General features: G+C 42.5%; 1 protein-coding gene across 3 annotated transcripts in view; it reads left to right on the top strand.

Moving 5' to 3' along the window:
• Nucleotides 1–4,988: 4,988 nt before the first annotated feature.
• The window catches only part of mib1 (MIB E3 ubiquitin protein ligase 1), a 145,214-nt gene continuing 124,740 nt past the window's right edge, over nt 4,989–25,462 (top strand). For all 3 annotated transcript variants that reach the window (XR_006311503.2, XM_043689030.2, XM_043689031.2), the window contains exons 1-2: nt 4,989–5,339; nt 21,261–21,432. Coding sequence is in view for 2 of the 3 variants with exons in the window: in XM_043689030.2 (XP_043544965.1) it covers nt 5,111–5,339; nt 21,261–21,432 (401 nt within the window). In the remaining variant the exon portion in view is untranslated. The remainder of the gene's footprint in view (nt 5,340–21,260; nt 21,433–25,462) is intronic.

Here is a 25,462-nt window from a genome sequence, read left to right on the forward strand (position 1 = left end):
GGATGATCCAAGTCAGCTTCCTCCAGTGGTCGAGGAGAAAGTGAGGACTGCAGGTGCTGGAGATCAGAGCTGAAAATGTGTTGCTGGAAAAGTGCAGCAGGTCAGGCAGCATCCAAGGAGCAGGAGAATCGACGTTTCGGGCATGAGCCCTTCTTCAGGAAGAAGGGCTCATGCCCGAAACGTCGATTCTCCTGCTCCTTGGATGCTGCCTGACCTGCTGCGCTTTTCCAGCAACACATTTTCAGCTTCCTCCAGTGGAGGATTACTAGTCTTGAGCCAATTTGATTCAATCCCCATGATATCAAGAAACGGTGGGAAACACTGGATAGAATAGAGTAGAATCCCTAAAGCGTTGAAACAAGCCATTTGGCCTAACCAGTCCACATCTACCCTCCGAACAGTAACCTACCAAGACCTATTGCCCTACCCTAATACTCGACATTTACCCCTGACTAATACACTTAACCTGCACACCCCTATGGACTATTTAGCATGGCCAATTCAACCAAGCTGCACATCTTTGGATAGTGGGAGGAAACCGGGGCACACGGAGGAAGCCCACGCGGACAAGGGGAGAATGTGCAAACTCCACACAGTCACCCGAGTCTGGAATTGAACTCAGGTTCCAGCTGTTGTGAGGTAGCAGTGCCAACCAATGAACCACCATGCCATAGAGTCAACAAGAAAATATCCCACCATAAAGTCAAGAATAAATGAGACAGTAATACATGAATGAATAACAAAATGAGTAAAATTGATAGAAAAAAGGCATGCAACTAAATATATACGTATTGAGAGGATGATCAAAAGAATAAAAAATAATTCCAACCGACATAAAAAGGAATGCAGAGAGAAGCTAACAGCTAAATCTTATCATCTTTTTGCAACGTACAATTCTCATTGAGTTTCACTGATGGTTTCTGTCTTGAGGCTTGTCATCCTGTATTTGCATAATTAACTGCGTACCAAGTCCCTGTGGTGCACCTCTCATCCAAACCTAGCTCAGTTTTCTCACTGGCTGTACACAGAGGTATTCACCACTGTCAGGATATCCTGGGATGTCTGCTGCTGGTGCCAACTATAAAATACCATTGTGCATCCAGTCAAGCATTGAGAGACCAGACCTGCCCTCATGTCATTTAGCCGGGTATGGTAGATAAGGGGAAATTGTCACTCCACTTTGCAGACAGAGACCCTGAGTGACTGACCTTACACTAACCTCACACACCCCAAACTACACCTTTTCCAAACAACTTATACCCCTCTCCGAGACCTAACCCTGATTCCCCCTCATTGGCAAGATGTGACCCAATACCTCACATGCACATACCACTCACCTATACTGCCAAGGCCACTGCTATGAAAGAACTGTCAGAATGGAAATAATCCTGATCAGAATCTCTTCTTAGAAAGCTCTCTTCTTTCAGAGAAATGGCTGGCGTGGCAATCTGCCTGAAATTGCCACTCCTGGAAAATTTGGGGCTTATCCTTTCTTAACCTAGATCCAAGTTAGCAGCATAGAAATAGGAAAAGGCAAATCAGGTTCCATTTGGACCGTGTCTAATCCATATCCTAATTCCAAAGAGCTCTCAAATTTTGAAAATGCAGCTCCAATAAATCTACATAGAATGCAACATAAATAGCTTTTGATCATATTTGATCAATTTTGATCATAATTTTTCAGTATCTCAAATACTCTGCCTTCAAGCAATATTTCTTGATAAACTTCGGAAAGTACAGTAAAGGCAGTCAACCATTCAACTCCAATGTTGAATTATATACTAGCTGATTTGTATCTGCCTAGTCACCGTGCTTTGATAGCTCACAATACATAATTAACATGTAATTAGAATTTAGATAGATTTTTCACTTTACCTCACCAAAAACTGCTTTCCCAGATTTTTCTCTCCACCCAATTTACTATTTTTTCTGTGTCTGTAGGGAAAACTTATAAGAGGGCGGGGTTAGAGTTTTAACCAGTAGTTATTTTTTGATGGTTAATTACTTCTTGCTATGAAATGTAGTCATTGCGAAGTTCAGAAAGCATGATGACCAGGCAGATACAAATCTGCTAGTATCTAGCCACAGTCCAAATGTCAACTTGGGTCTAAAAGATAGGCAAATTGTGAAATTTTGAATACTTTGATAAAATTGTTAACTTTTGTGATGATTCTGGGAATAACAGGAGTGAATTTCCATTGTGCTACCCCAGTGAGGCGTGACAGAGTTAAGAGTGAGTACTTTGACATCAAGGTAACATTTATATAAAACTAAGAGCAAGAGAAAGTTATTTAGCCTATCGAGCCGCTCCACCATTTGATATGATAATGGTTGATCTCACCTTGGCCCCAAATCCACTTTCCATAACCATTCAACTTGTTGTTAATTAAAAATCTCTCTGTCTCCTCCTTAAATTTATTCAATGTCCCAGCATCCATCACACTCTGGAGCAGTGAATTGCACAGATTCACAATCCTTTGAGAGAAGCAATTTCTCCTCATCACTGTTTTACAACTGCTGTCCCTTATCCCAAAACTATGACCTCTCATTCTAGATTGCCCCACACATGGAAACATCCTTTCGAACAGCAACTTTATTGATCACCTTTAGCACCTTAAATACTTCATTAGATCTCCTCACATTCTTCTAAACTCCAAACAGTATAGGTCTCAACTGCTCAATCTCTCTGCATAAGACAAACCCTGCATCGCAGGAATCAATCTGCAAACAATCTTCTCTGAATTGCCTCCAATACAATTATATCTTTCTTCAAGTCAGGGGACCAATTTTTTCTATAATACTCCAGGTGTGTCTCACTAATGCCTTGAACAGTTGCAGCAACTTTTCCCTCCTCTTAGAAATAAATGTCAAAATTCCTTTTTCTTTCCTTATTACCTGTGCACTACTTTTCTGTGATTCATATACAAGGACACACTAAAGCATTCTGAAATTTCTAAAAACTGAAAGAACTGCGAATGTCTGAAATTTCTCTTCATTTAGGTAATAACTTGCTTTTCTATTCCTCAAACGAAATGGGTAAGCTCACACTTTATCCACATTAAACTGCATTTGGAAAAGTGCTATTAGTGGAAATTAGGAGGATACTACTTCACTGCTTGGAGTCACACCAAGCACAAAGGAAATGGTTACATCATTAGACACCAATCATCTCAGCCATGATATTGCTGCAGGCGTTCCTCATGGGCAGTGTTCAAGGACTAGCCCTCTTCAGCTACTTCATTTATGTCATTTCCTCCATTCTAAGGTCAAACATGGGAATGGCTGCTCTTGATTACTCCATTCCAGTATCATTTGCAACTCTTCAGATACTGAAACAAATTGTGTCCATATGCGGTAAGTGACTAACATTTATGCCACACAAGTGCCTGGCAATGTCCATCTTCAACAAGAGAGAATCTAGCCATTTCTCCTTGATGTTCAATACCACGATCATCACTGAATTCCTAGTACAACCGCTCATGCCCGAAACGTCAATTCTCCTGCTCCTTGGATGCTGCCTGACCTGCTGAGCTTTTCCAGCAACACATTTTCAACTCTGATCTCCAGCATCTGCAGTCCTCACTTTCTCCCCCGGTCAGTACCCCTACATTCAAAAGACTGCAGCGTTTCAAGAAGCCAGCTGACCACTCACTTCTCCAGGGCAGTTCGGCTGGGCAATGGAGATTGGTTTTGTCCTCAGTGTGCACATGCCAGCGACAGAGTCAGAAAATTAGGAAGGCAGAGTTAATAAGGCTCGGCCAAGAAAGGAGACTCGAAACAAAGAGAAAATTCACATCAGTTCATTTCCAGAGGAATAGGGTTGAAAAGCAGAGAAGTTGTGGTCACGGTGGATGGAACATCAATGGGATTCCACCTAGGGTTGTGAAGAAGCTCTTGATCGAGAATGTAGACCATCCTCAGCAAACAGATTGTTGACATTCTTGACAGTGTGGATGTGACTTTGAAAGCCATACAATTATTGTAATAGGGCCTCAAGGAACATATAGCACAGGGAATTTAACCACTGTAAGCATTGCCTTCTTGGCTTGAAGAAAAAGCTTCAAGTTGACAAATGGTAGGGTAACAAAAAAGAGCTGAGTGGGGGGGGGGGTGGAGGAGCAGGTGCTGCTAACTTTGCCCACATGAAAGATGTGGAGTGCCAGTGTTGGACTGGGGTGAATAAAGTCACAAGTCACACAACGCCAGGATATGGTCCAAAGGTTTATTTGAAATCACAAGGTTTTGCACCGTACCCCCTTCACCTGATGAAGGAGCAGTTGTCCGAAAGCTTATGATTTCAAATAAACCTGTTGGACTATTACCTGGTGTAGGAACAAATTACTGCAGATGTTGGAATCTGTACTGAAAACAGCAAAGAATGGAAATCACAGTGGGTGAGGCAGCGTCTATGGGGAAAGAGCAAGCTAACATTTCGATTCTGTGACCTGGAGGTGTCGGTGTTCAACTGAGGTGGGCAAAGTTAAAAACCACACCACACCAGGTTATAGTCCAACAGGTTTATTTGGAAGTACAAGCTTTCGGAGCGCTCCTCCTTCAGACCAGCTACCTGACTAAGGAGCAGTGCTCCGTAAGCTTGTAAATCCAAATAAACCTGTTGGACTCTGATCTCCAGCGTCGACAGTCCTCACTTTGTCCCTTTTGGAATATAACCTGGTGTGGTATCATTTAGGTTCTACAGTCACCTAGACTCGAAACATTAGGTTGCTCTCTCTATGAATGCTGCCCGGCCCACTGTGATTCTCCAGCATCTGTTGTTTTCAGGACTTTAAGCTGGCTTGTGACTTCTGACCACATCAAAGATGGCGGCGGGAATCTGCCCGTATCAAAGATGACGGAGGGGGTCTGCCCATATCAAAGATGGCGGCGACATCTTCCCCCTCCAGTTGAGGGGCCCCTAATGCACATGCGTCGTTTCGCTCTCTTCCCTGCCCCCCCCCCCCACCCCCAGTAGTTCCCGGATTGTGAACAACACACCGAGAGAGATAGAGGGAAAAAAAACCCCGGTTTGATCAAATCTCCCCGGTACCGGCGGATTTCTGCCCCCAACCCCGGGATTGCAGCCACCTCCCGCCGAGCCCAGGCCCCCACTATGAGCGGCTCTAGGAATAACCGGGTGATGATGGAGGGGGTCGGGGCTCGAGTGGTGCGGGGCCCCGACTGGAAATGGGGCAAACAGGACGGCGGCGAGGGGCATGTGGGCACCGTGCGGAGCTTCGAGAGCCCCGAGGAGGTGGTGGTCGTCTGGGACAACGGCACCGCCGCCAACTACCGCTGCTCCGGGGCCTACGACCTGCGCATCCTGGACAGCGCGCCGACAGGTAAAACGGAGCGAGCCGGAGGGCGAGGCCAGAGCCGGGCCCGGGCCCGGGCCCAGACCAGACAGAAGGCTGGCCGCCTCCCATTGTGTTCCTTTAGGCCTGTCTGAGGCGGTGGGCTGGGCTGGGCTGGGGAGGGGATAAACTGGGCGCAGGCCCCCAATCCCGGGAAGGCAATCACCATCCAAGAGCGACACCGCCGATTGGGAATGAATCCGCTCATTCGGGAAAATGCCTCCCTGTTAAGGGCATTGCGATTGACGCCTGGGCAAATGGATCATTGTTGCAGGGGCTGAGTGATGGGCACTTGAAGGGGCATCACCGTGTGAAGAGAGACGAGCGCCTTATTAAAATGCGACCTGGCTCAGGGAATTGATTTGTCCAAATTATACGCGAGTTTTTGGCGATTAATTCAGTCGCACGCAACCGTTTCCTATAATCGCTGCAGCTTTGTGTTGCCTCTCCCTTATCCACTTCCTCCGTTAATCGTTTTCATCACATCGTTTCCGACAAATTGTTCATTTTTGTGTTGTGTGCAGCACAGATTCATTCACGTGTGTTGTGCTCATGTGTTTACAGGCGTGATTAGTTGCATCACTTGATGTAAACAACTGTTTCAATATGGAAAACAAGCTGTGATTGAACGTTATCATTTACTGATAGAAACGTACTCTAGGGGGATGCTTTCACCCACAGTTGTTACGGTTTAATGATCTTGGAATGTAGTGCACGCATGAGTTGAATATCTTGCACGTAATTTAAGTAGACGTTCAATTTTCTGGGCCATGCTACGGTTCTCATCTATATTCGTCTTGTGATTTACAGCAATGCTTGGTTATTCTGGATCAGATGTAATAACTGTCTAAGAAAGTCGTTATCTAGAGAATGTATTTAGTGATCATTGTTATTTACCTAAAGGTCAGTGCAACACATATATCCACACTACTTGCATGTTATTACTAGAATCTGATGCAATAAGAACTCTGCAAATAATTTGTAATCACTTGAACCCATTGGAAATGAAACCATTTCTACAATAAATTGTGGTCTCTGCTTGAATTGAAGATTGGAAACAACATTTTATTTTTTAAATTGTTTTTAATAATCAATACTTATGCACACACTTCTGTTTGAAATTTATTCATCTTTTTTCTATCAATTATATATTTTGCTTTGAATATATAGTACAGGAACAATGTGCATTAAATTACTATGCATTGTTAAGATAATATGCGAAGATAATCACAAACCTTGTTCCTAGTTTCCTCTAAGTAAAATTTAATTCAGCTTTTAAACAAAACTTGATTAATTTTTGAGAGTGTTTAGTTAATTTGATAAATAAATCTAAGCAAGAATGTTTCCAAGATTAGACTGTCTTGGAACAGCTGCTATTCTGATTCATGAATATATTGTTGAGACAATAGAAGTCATCTTGAACTTAACCTACCGTCTGCACTGCTACTTCTAATAACTGCAATGATACTTAAACCTTTACGCCAGTGGCAGTCTGACAGTTTAGCAATGTATTTTTACCTTAGTTAGCTTGAATAGATTTCTGTTAAAACTAGGCGCTGTCAAAGTCACTTCAGAAATTGCATATGTCTGAGATACATTTACAGCTTTTTGCATTTGGCTTTCCAGTATTCTAATTGTTGCTGAAAACAAACTGCATTATAAACAGGCAAGAAGCATTTAGTTGAGCCTAGTATGCTTTGAACATGTGACATCCATGCTGGGAATTGACTACGTTTCACCTTCCCTTAACAAAGTGTGCCCACTATAGACATCTGGAAAGTGAAATGGCTCAATCACATCAACATTGGTAGCACAAGCAGAGGAAATACTAAATGTTCTGTGCTGAGTGGCTCACCTGCTGAACTCTGAAAGCCTCTCCTCTATCTTGCAGTCAAAAGATGAAAGTGTTCTTGCCAGTTGCATGTAAAGCTGCGTCACTTGAATATCAACAGAACATTTATCATTATTGCAGGATCCTGTCCCTGGATTCGAACCATCTCTTCCACCACTGGTGCACAAAGATTGCAATATATAACATTTATAGGATGCATATCACTAACTGGCCTAGGTTTCTGTAAAAAAGTTTCTTTTCCCTCATGACCCTTTTCCAGTTAGCAAGCTAGAAACTCTATGACATAACAACACCACTTGCTTCAAGCTGTATATTGGAGGCACACTTTCTAAGGCAAGACATTGTCAGAGGACAATAAATCTTTGAATTTATTACCTGACATTATGGAAAAACTATAATCTCAAGAACAACACCAGCTCAAGGGAAGAACACTATCATTTACAAAATACCGTGGAAGAACTGTGACAAACAGGCAGAAAGCTAGCTACCAGGATACATGAACATCAACTAGCCACAAAATAACATGACCCTGTCTCACTAGTATCCTTACGTACAGATTAGGAAGGACACCACTTTGACTGGGACAACACATCCATTCTAGGACAAGCCAAACAGAGACATGCACATGAATTCCTAGAAGCATGGCATTCCAACAAACACATCGAGTTAGACCCCATCTACCACCCCCTGAGAAAAGGAACAGGAAACAACATCACCAATCCAAGGCAACCCAAACATATAAATAGATAGCAGGGAACACCAGCAGTGCTTTGTCCGAAGGCTCACTGAAGATGTTACCTAGTATGGTGACAAAACATCTGAAAATGAACCTTCCAGCTCAGCGAGCAAACCTATATCCAGAACATCAATCTGAGCTACAAATCTTCTCAAAACTTACTTGAGATTCTTCAAATTAAGAACATACTTTTCTGAAATGTCTTTTTGAAAATCTAGTCTGGCTACAGTATGTTTTGCTTTATTGTTGAAAGCAATCTCTGATGTTGCAGACAGCTTGATATTGGTCATGGTTTATATGATATGGATTTTTATGTGTTTTTGACAAGAGTGTAAATTGAGACACCACAGATCACTGAGAACCACAGCTTCAATTCTGCAATATAAAGTGGCTTTAGCAATTTTACAATGCCTGTTCTAAAGGTTAAATGGTGCTGGAGATGCAGCTTTCATCTTGTAAAGCAGAATGGTGGACGCTGCTTCATGCCTACTTTGGGGAATAGCTCATGCCAGCAATAATGCTGTGCTTGAAGGCCAGGAAAACTGAAAACAGTTGCAGGATTACTCTCTGACATGTCCTGTCAATTGGTCATAAGAAGCTCTGAAACCGGTGATAATTTAGTCTTATTTCCCTAACTGTTTCCATATTTATGATGGTCAGTTATACTAGGACAACCAGAAAAGACTTGATAGTTGAATGGCTAATTGTTTTGTTAAATTTGCAATTGAGTGGTACATTGGACAATTTAGGAGAGGTGTATTTGAGTCCAAAACATTTCAGGAACTAAATTACCTTAAAGTTATAATGAAGACACATTGTTAAATGGTTTAGTCTTGAACTCATCAGGACAAATGCAAGAATGCCAAATTTTAAAGCGAGCAACAACTTACGCTGCCTGAGAAAAGGGTGCTGATTTGTTTCCAAGTCAAATTTGGTGAATTGTTTCCATGGCGAGTGCACCAGGGAATATTTTTTCCATGTAGCTTTTAATTCAAAAGTGATGTAATGATTAGACATTTTCCTTTTGCAAAGGACAAGTTTCCACTTTCGAATTTATGTAGCTTCTAGCAAGTGAAAATAGATTAGATTGAGTGGTGGGTTTCAATCAGTGTAGGCTGTAGTGTTTGGCCTATTGGGGTGGGGGAATTGGCTGTTGAATTGAAGTTTGGTGTCATGCCAGGTAAAGGGTTAGTTGGGGGTGTCAGTATAGGTTATTTAGGTTTCAGATTGAGTGCAGAGTGATGAGTTCATGTGAGTGGCAGGTTTGTTAGGTAGGTGTTGGGTGTCAGGGCAGGTCAGCAGACGGTGTCAGGTTGGGTGACAGTGAATAATCAATGGTGAATTGAATAGGGATTTTGGGGTTGGGTCATCAGTCATGTCTGAGGATGGAGTGGGATGGTGGATATTAAATCAGGGAGGGGAGTGGGGATGGATCACATTGAGGATGTGGATATTGGTTATTAAATTGGGTTTGAATGTTAGGTTGGCATTGATTCAGACTTGGAGTTGGGTGTCATGGTGTCAGAAGAGTTTTAAAGTTAGGTTGGGGTTGGTTAAATGGATGGGTGTGGAATTAAGAGTGGGATTTGAGGTGGTGGATAATGTTGGGCAAGTAGGCTTCAAACAGTATGGAGTGATTGCGAGGGGAGCGTTTGGGGCAGAATGTGAAGGCAGTTTGGTTAATTTGAGGGCAAGTACTCGGCTGTTGGGTAGAGTATTTTGATTGTTCGATTGTACGAGATGGGGTAGCATGGGTGTCATGATTGGGGTGGGGGTTGTGTGCTGGGGTTATGGGGCATGTGTTGAGAAACGTGGTCACTGTTGGGGTGTGTGTGTTGGTGATGGATGGCTTGGGGTTAATGGGGGTTAGGTGCTGTGGTTAGTGTTTGAAGGTTGTGTTGCAGGGCTGGTGTTTGGAGTATGAGTTGGATGTTACATGGTTATGGGGTGGGGTCATGTCAGAGTTGGATGCAGTAGGCATTGGAAAGAATGCGGTTTGGGCATTGTACTGCCTTTTGCTGTCAGGTCCGGGGTAGATTTTGGGTTGGAAGTGGAGAATTGGATCAAGTTAGGGCATGTGGGATGAATGCTTCATTAGGTCATTGCGTGAGTGTTAGATCGGGCCAACTGGGTTTATTGGTGGATGGAGGTCAGTGGTTGGTCAGGAGTAACTGTAAGGTCAGGCTTGAGAGGTGGTCAGGTCATGAGTAGTGTAGCAATGGGTTGGGACTCGGGCTGAATTGGCTCAGGGATCGAATGGGCCAATATTGGATCAGAATGAGTTTCCAGGCAGGAGAATGTGGGTCTACGGAGACCAAGGTGTTGGTATCAGATTGGAGTTGGTGTTGGATATTCCGCAATTTCGGATCCACGTCCTTCTGGTAGTGTGGCAACCAGAACTATACGCAATTTCCAAATATGGCCTAACTAAACATTTATACAGCTGTAACATAACTTAGCAACTTTGAGGGATCTGTGGACCTGTACACCATCATCCCTCTGTATGTCAATGGTCCGAAGGGTTCCACCATTTGTTGTATAATTTGTGCCTGAATTTGATCTTCCAAAATGCATCACCTCTCATTTGTCTAGGTTAAACTCCGTCAGTCATTGCTGTGCCCAAATCTGCAATGTATCTATACCCTGCTGTATCCTTTGACAATCCACCTCACTATCTGCAACTCTGCCAGTTTTGGTGTCATTTGCATGCTGACAAATCAGAGCACCTACATTTTTCGCCAGATCATTTTTACATATAAACAACAAAGGTCCCAGCAGTAACCTCTGGAACACTGCTAGTTACTGATCTCTATTCTGAAAACATCCTACTACTGCTACTCTTGGTCTTATGTAACCAAGCCAGTTCTCTATCCATTGAGCCAGTAAACCCCAGATTGCGTGAGACTCTACCGTTTGTACCAGCCTACCATGAGGTACCTTATTGAATGTCTTAGTAAAGATATGGACAACATCCACTGCTCTTCAGTCATTTTTGTCACCTCCTCAAAAGCTCTGATGTTTGTGAGATATAGCCTTCCCTCCACAAACCTATGCTGCCTGTCCCTAACAAGTCCATTTGCTTCCAAATGTGAATAAATCCTGTCTTTTAGTATCTTCTCCAACAGTTTCCCCACCACTGATGTCAGGCCTCCCGGCCTTTAATTAGCTGAATTATTTACGTTTCCTTTCTGAAACCAAGGAAGAACATTGGCCATTCTCCAGTCCTCTGGAACCCAGTCTGAGGCCAAAGAGCATGCAACGATAGCTGTTGAGGCCCCAGCTACTTCCTCCCTTGCCTCCTACAATATCCTGGGATAGATTCTGACTAGTCCTGGGGACTTGTCTACCTTAATGCATTTCAAGACACACAACACTTGCTCCATTATGTTGACTTGCCCAAGAGTATTCACCTTTCCCTAACCTCGGTATCCCTCACTTCTCTCTCTTGGTGAATACCGATGTATTAGAGTCATAGAGTCAGAGTCAGAGAGATGTACAGCACAGAAACAGACCCTTCGGTCCAACTTGTCCATGTCGACCAGAAATCCCAACCCAATCTAGTCCCACCTGCCAGCACCCAGCCATATCCGTTCAAACCCTTCCTATTCATATACCCATCCAGATGCCTTTTAAATGTTGCAATTATATTAGCCTGCATCACTTCCTCTGGCAGCCCATTCCACACACACTCAACCCTCTGCATGAAAAAGTTGCCCCTTAGGTCTTTTTTATATCTTGCCCCTCTCACCCTAAACCTATTTCCTCTAGATTTGGACTCCCCCAGCCCAGGGAAAAGACCCTGTCTATTTACCCTATCTCCATGACCCTCATGATTTTATAAACCAATATAAGGTCACCCCTCAGCCTCTGACACTCCAGGGAAAGCAGGCCCAGCCTGTTCAACCTCTTCCCTATAGCTCAAATTCTCCAACCTGGCAACATCCTTCTTAATCTTTTCTGAACCCTTTCAAGGTTCACAACATCCTTCCAATAGGAAGGAGACCAGAAATGCATGCAATATTCCAAAAGTGGCCGAACCAATATCCTATACAGCTACAACATGACCTCCCCACTCCTGTACTCAATACTCTGACCAATAAAGGTAAGCATAGCAAAAGTGACCTTTACTATCCTATCTACCTGCGACTCTACTTTCAAGGAGCTATGAACCTGCACTCCAAGGTTTCTTTGTTCAGCAACACTCCCTTGGACCTTATCATTAAGTGTTTAGGACCTGCTAAGATTTGCTTTCCCAAAATGCAGCACCTCTCCTTTATCTAAATTAAACTCCATCTGCCACTTCTCAGCCCATTGCCTCATCTGATCAAGATCCCATTGTAATCTGAGGTAACCTTCTTCGCTGTCCACTACACCTCCAATTTTGGTGTGATCTGCAAATTTACTAACTGTACCTCTTAAGCTCACGTCATTTATATAAATGACGAGAAGTAGTGGACCCAGTATCGATTCTTGTGGCATTCCACTGGTCACAGGCCTCCAGTCTGAAAAACAACCCTCCACCACCACCCTCTGTCTTCTACCTTTGAGCTAGTTCTGTATCCAAATGGCTAGTTCTCTCTGTATTCCAATGAGATCTAACCTTGCTAACCAGTTTCCCATGGGGAACTTTGTCAAACGCTCTACTGAAGTCTATATGGATGACGTGTACCGCTCTGCCCTCATCACCTCTTTGTTACTTCTTCAAAAGACTCAATCAAGTTTGTGAGACATGATTTCCCACACACAAAGCCATGTTGACTATCCTGAATCTGTCCTTTCCAAATACATGTACATCCTGTCCCTCATGATTCCCTCCAACAACTTGCCCACCACCACCACTGGTCTTTAGTTCCCTGGCTTGTCCTTATCACCCATCTTAAACAGTGGCACGATGTTAGCCAACCTCCAGTCTTCCAGCACCTCACCTGTGACTATCGATGATACAAATATCTCAGTAAAAGGCCCTGCAATCACTTCCCTTGTTTCCAACAGAAATCTAGCATACACCTGATCAAGTCCTGGGGATTTATCCACTTATATGTTTCAAGACATCCAGCACTTCCTTTTTTTTTGGACATTTTGTAAGATGTCACCATCTATTTCCCTACATTCTATATCTCCATGTCTTCTCCACAGTAAACACTGATGCAAAATGCTCATTTAGTATCCCCCCCATCTCCTGCGGCTCCACACAAAGGCCGCCTTCCTGATTTTGAGGGGCCCTATTCTCTCCGTAGTTACTCTTTTGTCCTTAATGTATTTGTAAAACTCCTTTGCATTCTCCTTAACTGTATTTACCAAAGCTATCTCATGTCCCCTTCTTGCCCTCCTGATTTTCCCTTTTAAGTATACTCTTCTAAGGATTCACTTGATTTACCCTGTCGAAACCCTCTGTTTCTTCCATCATCCAGTATTCCCTACATCTACCAGCCTTTCCTTTCACCCCAACAGGCATATACTGTCTCTGCACTCTCATCCCATTTCTGAAGGCTTCCCATTTTCCATATGTCCCTTTACCTGTGAACATCTGCCCCCAATCAGCTTTTGAAAGTTCTTGCCTAATACCGTCAAAATTGGCCTTTCTGCAATTTAGAACTTCAACTTTTAGGTCTGGTTTATCTTTTTCCATCACGATTTTGAAATTATTAGAATTATAGTCGCTGGCCCCAAAGTGCTCCCCCACTGACACCTCCGTCACTTGCCCTGCCTTATTTCCCAAAAGTAGGTCAAGTTTTGCACCTTCTCTAGTAGGTATATCCATGTACCGAACCAGAAAACTTTCTTGTACATGCTTAACAAATTCCTCTCCATCTAAACCCTTAACACTATGACAGTTCCATTCTGTATTTGGAAAGTTAAAATCCCCTACCATAACACACCCTATTATTCTTACAGATAACTGAGATCTCCTTACAAATTTGTTTCTTAATTTCCCTCTGGCTATTAGGTGATCTATAATACAATCCCAATAAGGTGATCATCCCTTTCTTTTTCCTCAGTTCCACCCAAATAACTTCCCTGAATGTATTTCCAGGAATGTCCTCCCTAAGTACAGCTGTAATGCTATTCTTTATCAAAAACGCAACTCCCCTTCCTCCCTTGCCTCCCTTTCTATCCTTCCTGTAGCATTTGTATCCTGGAACATTATGTTGCCAGTCCTGTCCATCCCTGAGCCACACTCCTGTAATTGCAATGATATCCCAGTCTCATGTTCCTAACCATGCCCTGAGTTCATCTGCCTTCCCTGTTAGGCCCCTTTGCATTGAAATAAATGCAGTTTAATTGATCAGCCCCACTTTATTCTCTGCTTTGTCCCTGCCTGCCTTGACTGTTTGACTCGCTGCTTTTCTCAACTGTACCAGTTTCAGATTGATCTCTTTCCTCACTATCTCCCTGGGTCCCAAGTCCCCACTTACTAGTTTAAATCCTCCCGAGCAGCTCTAACAAATCTCCCTGCCAGTATATTAGTCCCCTTCCAATTTAGGTGTAATCCATCCTCCTTGTACTGGTCACTTCTACCCCAAAAGAGATTCCAATGATCCAAAAATGTGAATCCTTCTCCCATACACCAGCTCCTCAGCCATGCATTCATCTGTTCTATCTTCCTATTCCTGCCCTCACTAGCTCATAGCACCAGGAGTAATCCAGACATACTACTCTCGAGGACCTCCTTTTTAAATTCCTGTCTAACTCTTTGTATTCTCCCTTCAGAATTTCAACTTTTTCCCTTCCTATGTCGTTGGTTCGAATATGTACAAGAGTCCTCTTCCCCCTTGAGAACATTCTGCACCCTCTCTGAGACATCCTTGGTCCTGGCACCAGGGAAACAACACACCATTCTGTTTTTTTCGCTGCTGGCACCAGCAACGTCTGTCTGTGCCTCGGACTAGAGATTCCCCTAACACAATCAATCTCTTGGAACCCAACGTACCCCTCTTTGCATTAGAGCCAGTCTCAATACCAGAAACTTGGCTGCTCACGCTCCATTCCCTTGAGAATCCATCACCCCCTACATTTTCCATAACAGCATACTTGTTTGAAATGGGAATAGCCACAGAACACTCCTGCACTACCAGCCTACCTCTCTTACCTTTCCTGGAGTTAACCCATCTATGTGACTGTATCTGTGACTTTACACCCTTCATATAACTGCCATCCATCACAACCCCTTGCTTTTGTAGATTCCTCACTGCCTCCATCTCATGCTCCAACCATTCTATTCGATCTGACCGGATTCGCAACTAACGGCATTTGTTGCAGATATAATCCTTGGTAACATGTAAAGTCTCCCTAAACTCCCACATCCAGCAAGAGCATGTCACTCTACTAAGGACCATTTTTGCTGCTTCCATCTGCAGAACTAGAAAATAGCCCTGTCTTATTCCTCGACAAAACATTGCTCCAGGCTAACTTATTACTTATGGCTTATATTTTTAAGTTTAATCAAGAGACATATCTCAATAAAACATATAAACAAGAAAGGACCCACTCTATTCACTACTGCAGACTTACAGCAAGGACTCAAGGCCACACGTGAAACTTATCTGCTTCTGTGCTGTAACCTCTCCCAAATAAGTTCCTCCAAGATCTGTTGTGAATTTCATTGTTTGTTAATTTTCCCAGATGCACTCCGATGTCCAGCGATACATGAATTCAACAGTAAAGGCAGTAATTGTGCAGGTTCAGTACTGTGTCAGTTAGCAGGGTGGGTTTCTTTCTCTCTTTCTCTCTTGCACTGACCTCACTATGTGCTGCCTTTGTCTGTTCCTCTCCCTTTTAAAACAGTTGTTGTTTTGACTTTTTTTCCCTCCGAAGTTCCAAAACAATGCAACAGCATACAAAACAGTAATTGCTGCTCATGGAATTGGAGGAAATCACCTCCAACACCCAAAATACCTCAAAAAAGGAGCAGCATGTTGCAGTCAGAAAGTTTTCCCATCCTCCATCTTGGATTACCCAGATCTCACCCATTTCCTTTGGCTCCACACACAACCTCGCTCCTTTATCCTTGAGTGGACCTACTCTTTGCAAGTTGCTCCTAATATATGTATAAAACGGCTTAACCTTGCTGGCCACGAACATCTCAAGGCCCTTTTAGTCGTCCTGCTGCTTTCTCTGTATTCTTCAAGCATTTTGTTTTTAGTTGTGTCGACCTTGAGTCTGCTTTTTTTTTTGACTGAGCTGATTATTTCCCCTGTCATCCAAGGTTCCTAAATCCAGCCATTCCTGTCCTTCATTTTCATAGGAACGTGCCTGTCCTGCACTCTAATCAACTGGTCTCTAAAAGACTCCAAGAAGTCAGATGTGGATTTACCCTCAAACAGAAGCTCCCATCCATATTCTCCAATTCTTGCCTAATTTGGTTATAGTTAGCCTTCTCCCAATTTAACACCTTCATTCACAAGGTCTATCCTTGTCCTTATCCATAAATAATCAAAACATGCGGAATTATGGCCACTATTCCCAAATTGCTCCCGCACTGAAACTTTGATCACCTGACTGGTTTCATTTCCAAATAGCAGCTCCAGTCTGGCCCGTTCCGTCGTTGGACTATCCACATACAGTTTCAAAAAAAACCCTTCTGGACACACAACAAATTGCTCCCCGTCCAAACCCCTGACACAAAGGGAGTTCCAGTCCATGTGGGGGGAAGTTAAAATCGCCCACCAGAACAATCCTGTTATTTTCACATCTTTCCAGAATCTAATTATATATCAGGGGAACCTCGATTATCCAAATACCAATTATCTGAAAATCGGATTATCTGAAGGAGATCTCTAGGTCCCGATGGAACCATTATATCAAAGATGTGTTTCCAACAGTGATTGCGTCTTTTGTCTACAGTGATTAAACAGGCACTGTCTCCAAATGACTGGGCTCCCACCCTCTCTCTCTCCCCACACTTTCTCTGGAGTTCTACAGAGGGGTATACCCTAAACCCCCCTTCCCCTGATAATCTCTCCAACATTGTTTTGTATACGGCAAAGCTGGAAACTGTCAAAACGTTGTGTGTGGCAGTGTGTGACTTACCCCACAAACACCAGGAGCAGTAGTCTTGTTGGTGTCCAGTCCAGCTGCCCTGGAGAGGGGACAGGGGTGTACTGGGTTGGGTGGTGGGGGTGTTGGATGGGGTTGGGAGCGGGGGGAGCGATGTTGGAGGGGTTGAAGGTGGGGGCGGTGTTGGACAGGGTTGGGGAGCTGAGGGGGTGGTGTTGGAGGGGTCAGGGGGCAGTGTTGGATGGGGTTGGGAGCGGGGGGAGTGATGTTGGAGGGGTTGAAGGTGGGGGCGATGTTGGACAGGGTTGGGGAGCTGAGGGGGTGGTGTTGGAGGGGTCAGGGGGCAGTGTTGGATGGGGTTGGGAGCGGGGGGAGCGATGTTGGAGGGGTTGAAGGTGGGGGCGATGTTAGCTACATTTGTTTCAGTCTCAAGCTCTTCCCCAGTCTTTATACTTAGTGACCTCCTGTTTCCCTTCCCGCCCCCCATCACACTCATTTAAACCCTCTTGAATTGTAGTGTCAAACCTCCCTGCCAGGATATTGGTGCTCCTCCAGTTTAGCTTCAAGCCGTCCTTCTGCTACAGGTCCCACCTTCCCTGGAAGGCATCCCATTACCGGAGGTCCTTCCCCCTACACCAGCTGTTTAGCCACATGTTCAATTACACTATGCCTCTGTTCCTCAACTCAGGAGCACATGGCACGGAAAGCAAATCCTGAGATTGCTAGCCTAGAGGCCCAACGTTTTTGTTTACTGCCTAACTCCCTGAATTGTCATTGCAGGATCTTGTTACTCTTCCTACCTCTATCATTTGTCCCAAAATGGATAATGCCTTCCTTCTGTTTACCCTCCCGTTTCAGGATGCCCTCTACCAGCTTAGAGACATCCATGACCCTGCTATCCAGGAGGCAACATGCCATTTTGGAGTCTTTCTTGCTGCCACCGAAGTGCCTATATGTGCCCCTGACTATCGCCTCTCCAATTACTGGTGGCCTATGCTTTGTCCCTCCCCTCTGTATAGCAGGGCCAGCCATGAGACCACTGCTCTAGCTGCTGCTGTCACCTGATAGCAGTTCACCCCCCCCCCCCCCCCAAGATATTCAGTATCCAAAATGGAAAAGTTAGAGCAGGTATTTAATCTTCAGTTTTCCTGAGTAATAAGCTGAAATGAATTGCATCTTGCTGACTTTGAGCTATTTTGGAGGGTTCCAGACTCAGGGTATTGCTCATCAAAATTTTGAGTTTGCTGGGTAACTCCCATGTAGTTAACTGAATCAAGGTTTACAAATGGTCCTGATGCGCAACTCTAGTCTACCATTGTTGGAATATCTGGGCCAACAATTCAACTTTCATGAATGTGCAGTTTTAATAGTTAGATTAAACTGCTTTGCAATGTTGACCTCAGTAGTTGCTGTCATACAGTATTCTCCAATTTTGCCCTACTCCATTAAATTGGATATTTAGTGTGAACAATCTCAAAATAGAAGTGTGACTACAAATAATTAGTGTTTGCATTAATTTTAGAAGTTTTGTTTCCTAAGACTAGACTTTCTTGTTCAGCTGAGGTGTGGTTATTTCTTTGGTATTATGTGTCTCGATTTGCCTTGTGTTTCAGAAATTGCTAGTGGCCCTGAGTTTCAGCTGTGGCAGATGTGACATGGAAATTTGATTATAACTGAAGTAAATACATTTGCAACAGTAGTTGTGGTATGGCAATGTCTTTTTTTTTTCCCCCCCTAGGACATCTGGATCTTTTTTATTTTGGAAGGGAATGTATTAACGCCAAGTCTAGTTCATGATCTGAAGAAATAAAGACAGTGTAGTCATGTTGTTAAACTAAAGAACTTTCGGTTAGGTAGGAATTTCAATTGATTCCATTCTCATAGAACTTGAAGAAAAATATTCAGCCCTGTAGCGTTTCAAGCCTTCTCATTCCAAGTTTAGTTTTGTAATTACTTTCTTCAACAAAGTCAATATCTGCAGATTAAGTTTGTAAGACAGGTGAAATTTCTTTACCCTTCCATCTGAATACCTAATTGAGAGTAAAGTTCAGAGTTTGCATCTAACTTTACTCTTCCATTACTCTATCTGAAGATATGTTTTCCTGATCTTTTATCGTTACTGACTTCCAATTCATCAAAAGCTTTTGTAAAGCACTTCATTGCCATGACATTATGGATGGTATCAATGCAAAGAACTGCTTCCTGGAAAACCTACTTATAAAGTTCTGCATATTGTGGGAAATTTAGTCTGAGTTAGGATTTTCAAACTGCAATATTGTGCCTTGGTTGAAACTCTGTCCTTGGATGATGTTTTCATTGGCTTCCTACCTAGATTTAGCAGGCTTTATGTTAATATCAATCCACCGCACAGGGAAAAAAAGTTAATACTGATTCTTGACTTGTGGGCTAGAATCAGTAATTGATAACATGAGAGATATCAAACTTGCTTTTAGGTGGGGTTAACCAGAAATGCACTTCTGACTCCAGAAACGCATCCAATTTTAGTAATCCCTTATTACGAAAGCTAAATCTATTTAAGTTGGAAGTGCAAAATTGTTTATTCTTCCATCCTCCCAAAGTTTCTTCTCATCTCCAACTTACCTCCTAGTATTAATCAATTTGTTTGCTTTGCAATTAGAATTTAACTTAAATGAATTGCTTAATTTTTCATTATTCAAGTGTGCTTTACAAAAATCTGGACAATTCTTTGTAAATAACATCTGAAAGAACTGGGTTGAGTTTCTGCAGTGGAAACAAACCCAGTTCACCACCACACTTTTCGTCGGATTCTGCATAACTAACTAATGTCTCAAATGGTATAACGTCAAACATGATTGGGCCTAAATCTGTGCTTTCTTATTTTTCTTTTTTTTTGTTTGTGCAATCTTTGTGAAAGGTAGCTTGAAATAAGCAAGTGCTGTAATATATGGCTTATGATTTAAATTCTACTTTTACTAGTTGGAGGGATTGGATAGTAATAGAAATAGAAATCCTGGGAACTGATATTCCCATGAGTTCTTTCTGCTTAATTTCCTTTCCATTCCATTCCTGGACTTGGTAAATGTTTTCAGTACAGACACCACTATTTAAGAAGGGCAAGAGATAAACTAATAAATTTATGGGCCTGTTTGATGAGGAAAAAATTATGGGAAAGTTGCTAAGATGTTTTTATTTGGGACAGTGTGACTGAACAGACCATGACTACTTTTTTGAGGAGGTCAGCTGGTAAATGATAAAAGTACATTTGTCTGGATGCTGGAAATCTGAAACAAACAAGGAGAATGCTGGAGGAACTGAGCAGGTCTGGCTGAATCTATGGAGAGAAACAGTTACTATTTTGAACTGTTCTTCAGAACTGTTTACACTGTTAACACTACCGTTGTGACCCTGTTAACAAACAGTAGAGTATGTTGATTTGGGGTAACCTTTTGGTTCGGGGAGTGAAATTAGTGGGGGTTCAGCTGATAGAGTCGCAATAATGGGTATGTACTCAAATTATAGGATATGACTAATCATCCCCCTAGTGGTATGTTTTGGGACCAATGGTTTTTCTTATATTTGACGACTAAATATGTTTTAGTTAGTTGTGTGGTACAATAAATAATGTACCAAGTATTGGAACATTCCATGGTGTGGTTGATAGATTAAGTGGACTGGCAGATGCAATACCGTGCAAGCAAAATGTGTGATCAGTCACTTTGGACGTATCCTGACCAGTACTTCTAAATAATGAGCAGATGCGAACTGAAGGTCCTTGAGATTGAGATGTTCATGTATAAAAGTCACTAAAAGCTATTGGACAGATTCCATAACAGAAAGTTTAAAATGCTGTTGGACTGTTTGTGCTCATCTCATGAGGATCAGAATAAAAAAGGGATAGATATTATGCTACAACGGTATTAGTCTCAGATCTTATCTGGAGTATTGTATTGCATTCTGGGTACTGCACCTCATAAAGGATTTACAAGTCTGTGTTGTGCAGAATGCAGTTGTGACAAGAAGGGTTAAGTTACGAGCATTGTCTTGTGTTCCTTGCGTATTGATGATGGAAGGATGATGAGCACAATTCTAATTGAATTGAAACCAATTCCTAGATTCTTTTTAGTTGAGGATGCTAACGGTTGCAAAACATTTGAGATCCTCTCAGACCTTATTGAGTGGCTTGAAGGGCTCAATGGACTGCTTATTTTACTGTCTTCCTATTCATGAGGAGAACCATCAGGTCCAATAGAGTGTTTCTAGACACTTGGACATAGGACTAGACACATTTTCTTAATTTACTCTGAAATTTTGCTAACTTCCTTTTATTTTTTTTAAACAAAAGGGATCAAACATGATGGGACAATGTGTGATACGTGTCGTCAACAACCAATTATTGGCATTCGTTGGAAGTGTGCAGAGTGTACTAATTATGACCTTTGTACAGTTTGCTACCATGGCGATAAGCACCATCTGAGGCACAGGTTCTATAGGATCACCATTCCTGGTAGTGAGAGGTAAGTTTACAGAAGAATTATGGGTCCTTTACTTTAGGAACCTTTACTGTTTATTCTGATAATTTTCTTGCCATGCAAGTTCAGCATTCTGTAAACATGGTTTGATGGTTAGATCATAGCATTATTTTTGTACTGAAATGGGTGGAATAGTTTGATTATTACTTGATGAGTTTATTTAGTGAGTGACTATTGTACACCAGTGTCCAAGATTTGATTGCTGACATGTTAAGTTGGCAGACCTTAGTTGATGTTGAAGTTGGTGATTTGGCCCTTATATTCAGCTTTAGTTAGGGGAGGGGAATATTGACCAAATATTTGTCCACCTTGTCAACATTTATTCACTATATTTGTAGTATGCACATGTTGGATGAGACAGGTTTGAGGTCAACTCTGATGTGACCTTCCATTTCTTGTTGCATAAGTTGTCAATACTCATTAATTATGTTTGCATACAGATAATGTCTACTTAGGTATCTGATTCATTCAGGTATGGGGATGCCATTTATTGCCTATCCCTAATTGCTGTTGAGAAAGTGGTAGTCAGCTACATTTTTGAACTGCAGTCCATTTGCAATGGGTAAACCTGCAACGCCATTTGGGAGGGAATTCCAGGATTTTGATCCAGCAACTGTATCTGATGTGATGATGCTTAATGTGAAAGCTGTGTGTACTGTTGGTCAGAGTTATTAGTGCAACTGACTTTTCACTCAGGTGATGTCTGAAATGTCAGCAGTAAATCATATTTTTTTAAAAATTTGTCCTTTTTCAGAAATTACTTGCATACATTGTCATTGTAGATCTTGGTATGTTGCTATCCTATTGTGGCATTCATTCTAAAATATATTGGTAATCCAACTGAAGTTTCATTTTAGTTGACATTATTGCTAAAAATGTGTGATATACTAAGTTAAATTAACTTACCTAGTATCCATATAGAAGTTCTTCGTAATGAAGTGGGTACCTGCTTTTTAAATGAATTGTTATTGCCCCTGGCTAAGACTTAAAATTGGCCTGTCAACCTGTTCTGTGTACAAGAGTCCAGGATTAATGCATCCAGTCCATCACTTGTTGAAGAAATATGGTCCACTTGAGCATGTCATTTTATTTGAATTCAGGGGATCAGAGTTAATTCACCTTTTAAACACATTTTCATATTTCAAATTGATATGAAGTTATAGAACAACTGTCACCAAAAAGATCTGTTTTAATCTGAATGCGTAAGATTTAATGCATGCTTATGCCTGAGCAATAAAAATAAAAAGCATTATCATTGCACCCTCGGTAAATGTAGTTATGATCTATATATTGTCTTGTCAGTGAATGCAATATATGCAATTCCTGTGGTTAGACAATTCCCACTTCTTTGATACACAGCAAAGCCTTTGGAATCTGATTTCACCCATTTGTTACCTTGCTATTGTTTGAATGACACATTGACGAAATACGCAATTCAATCTTAATGCCCAAGCCAGGTCAAATTTTCAATTAGATTACTTAGTGTGGAAACAGGCCCTTCGGCCCAACAAGTCCACACCGACCCGCCGAAGCGTAACCCACCCATTCCCGTACATTTACCCCTTTACCTAACACTACGGGCAATTTAGCATGGCCAATTCACCTGACGTGCACATCTTTGGACTGTGGGAGGAAACCGGAGCACCCGGAGGAAACCCACGCAGACACTGGGAGAATGTGCAAACTCCACACAGTCAGTCGCCTGAGTCGGGAATTGAACCCGGGTCTCTGGCGCTGTGAGGCAGCAGTGCTAACCACTGTGCCACCGTGCTGCCCACGAATCTGTAGCTTCTCATGATCCAACTCTGATCAGCTCTGAATTGTTTTGCTGCTGATGGCTGTCCAAATCAAGGAAAGCATGGTGACCTGAGCATTCAGTTATTTTGTCTTAGCTCATATTCGCGTCTAGGTTTTTGAGATGTGACTGTCAAGGTGTCAGTATTTCCTAGTTTTTATGCAACACCATGTTAATTTTTGTTGGATGACTTTTTTTTTTAAAGTGATGTGGTGCCTTTCTAAACCAACTAGTTGATGTACATGGTTTGTAAAGGCCTCAACTCTAATTTCCTTCAAGTTGCACCTCAGCCACTGGAAAGTTTAAACTTCCAATGGGCAATTACCCAGCATCTGAAACCCTCTGAAACAGCCTCTCACCTGACTTAGAAGTTAAACACTTCAGAGGGTTTATAGTCACCTATGCTGAAAATGTTAGAGATTAAAACCTGTTGTAACTTCTGGCAACGATAAAACTAACCTTCCTGACTCACTACTGACACATGCATATGCACATCCCTCCCCCTAGTGTATAGTTGTGCAGTCTGACTCATCCTTCTGCTCCCTGCTCACCTGCCACATAACCCAACCGATTACTGACTCACTCAACTTCTGCCTGTAATTTATGAAAATGCTTCTGCTACCTTTAAACCCTGGAATACAGCAGATACTGCTGTGAAAATAGAAAGGCTTCCAATGATGAATCTATACTGTGATAGAAAAATTGCACATTAAGTGCACTCCTCATTAATGGAGACACCTGGGTTGGAACTCCTACCTGCAAAAGCAGAGCTCCTGGGCAGGGTAAGAAACAAGTAATAAAGTGGTAGTCCAAATGTAAATGTCATTCCTTGAAATATTTGGCTGTTGGAGATACCAGAGGACTTGAACATGACTGTAGCATATGATCTTCCTTCTCTTTCAATCAATGGCTTTTAGGAAGCTGTGAAATAGCAAATTGCAAAGTAGTGTCAAAAAGGAAGGATGTTTCACGGAAAAAATATCCTAGTTATAATATAGAACAGACAGTAGAGAAACAAGCCATGAAGCCATTCTAAACTAATCCCATCTGCCTGCACCTGGTCCACATCCTTCCATTTCCTTCCGGTTCATGTGTCTGTGTAAATGCCTCTAAACATTGCTATAGTCTTTGCTTCTCCCTCCTCCCCTGGCAGCACATTCTAGGCATCTGCCCACCTCCATGTGAAAAAGCTTTCCATGCACATCTCTTTGGGAATTCGTGTCTCTCAGACTTGCTTGAGGTTTCTGAGGACCTGTGCTGGGAGAATAATGAGGGCAGAGCAGTAGGTGTTTGACAAGATTGTGCACGGGAGACTGGTTAGTAAAGTTGGTTCACATAGTATCGAGGGAGAGCTGCCAATTGGATACAAAATTGGCTCGATGGTAGGAGGCTGGTGGTGGAATGTTGGATTTTGGACTGGAGGCCTGTGACTTGCGATGTTCCGCAGAGATCAGTTGGGTGCACTGTTGTTTGCCATTTATATAAGCGATTTGGATGAGAATATAGGAAGCATGTGGATGACACCAAGATTGGTGGTGTGATGGACAATGAAGAAGGTTATCTGAGAGTACAACGGGATCTTGATCACCTGCGCCAGTGAGCCAAGGAATGGCAGATGCAGTTTACTTTAGATAAATGTGAGATGTTGCATTTTGGTAAGACAAAACAGGGCAGGACTTAATTAGTGTCAGGGTCCTAGGGAGTGTTTTTGTGCAGAGAGACCTAGAGGTTCAGGTATATAGTCCCTTGAAAGTGGTGTCACAGGTAGGCAGCGTGATGAAGAAGGCGTTTGGCATGCTGCCTTCATTGGTCAGAGCATTGAGTGTAAGAGTTGGAATGTCAGCTGTGCAGAATGTTCGTGAGGTTGAGGGGTAACCTTATAGAGTTTTATAAAATCACGAGGGACATAGATAAGGTGAATAGTGAAGACTTTTTCCCTAAGGTACAGGAGTTCAAAACTAGAGGGCATAACTTTAAGATGAGAGGAGAAAGATTTAAAAGGCAGCTTTTTCTCTCTCATCGTGGTTTGTATGTGGAATGAATTGCCAGAGGAAGTGCGTGATGCAAGTACAGTTACCACATGGAAATGACATTGGCCAGATGTATGTGTAGTGTAGTGCATAGCAGGTCAGGCAGCATCCGAGAATCGACATTTCAGGCATACGCCCTTCATCAGGAATCTGAATCTCACTCTAAGCACCAGCATCTGCAGACCTCACT

The sequence above is a fragment of the Chiloscyllium plagiosum genome, unplaced genomic scaffold, assembly GCF_037043375.1.
Source record: "Chiloscyllium plagiosum isolate Xiang-an unplaced genomic scaffold, Cpla_swu_hap1 HiC_scaffold_4, whole genome shotgun sequence".
In the NCBI taxonomy this organism is placed as follows: domain Eukaryota; kingdom Metazoa; phylum Chordata; class Chondrichthyes; order Orectolobiformes; family Hemiscylliidae; genus Chiloscyllium; species Chiloscyllium plagiosum.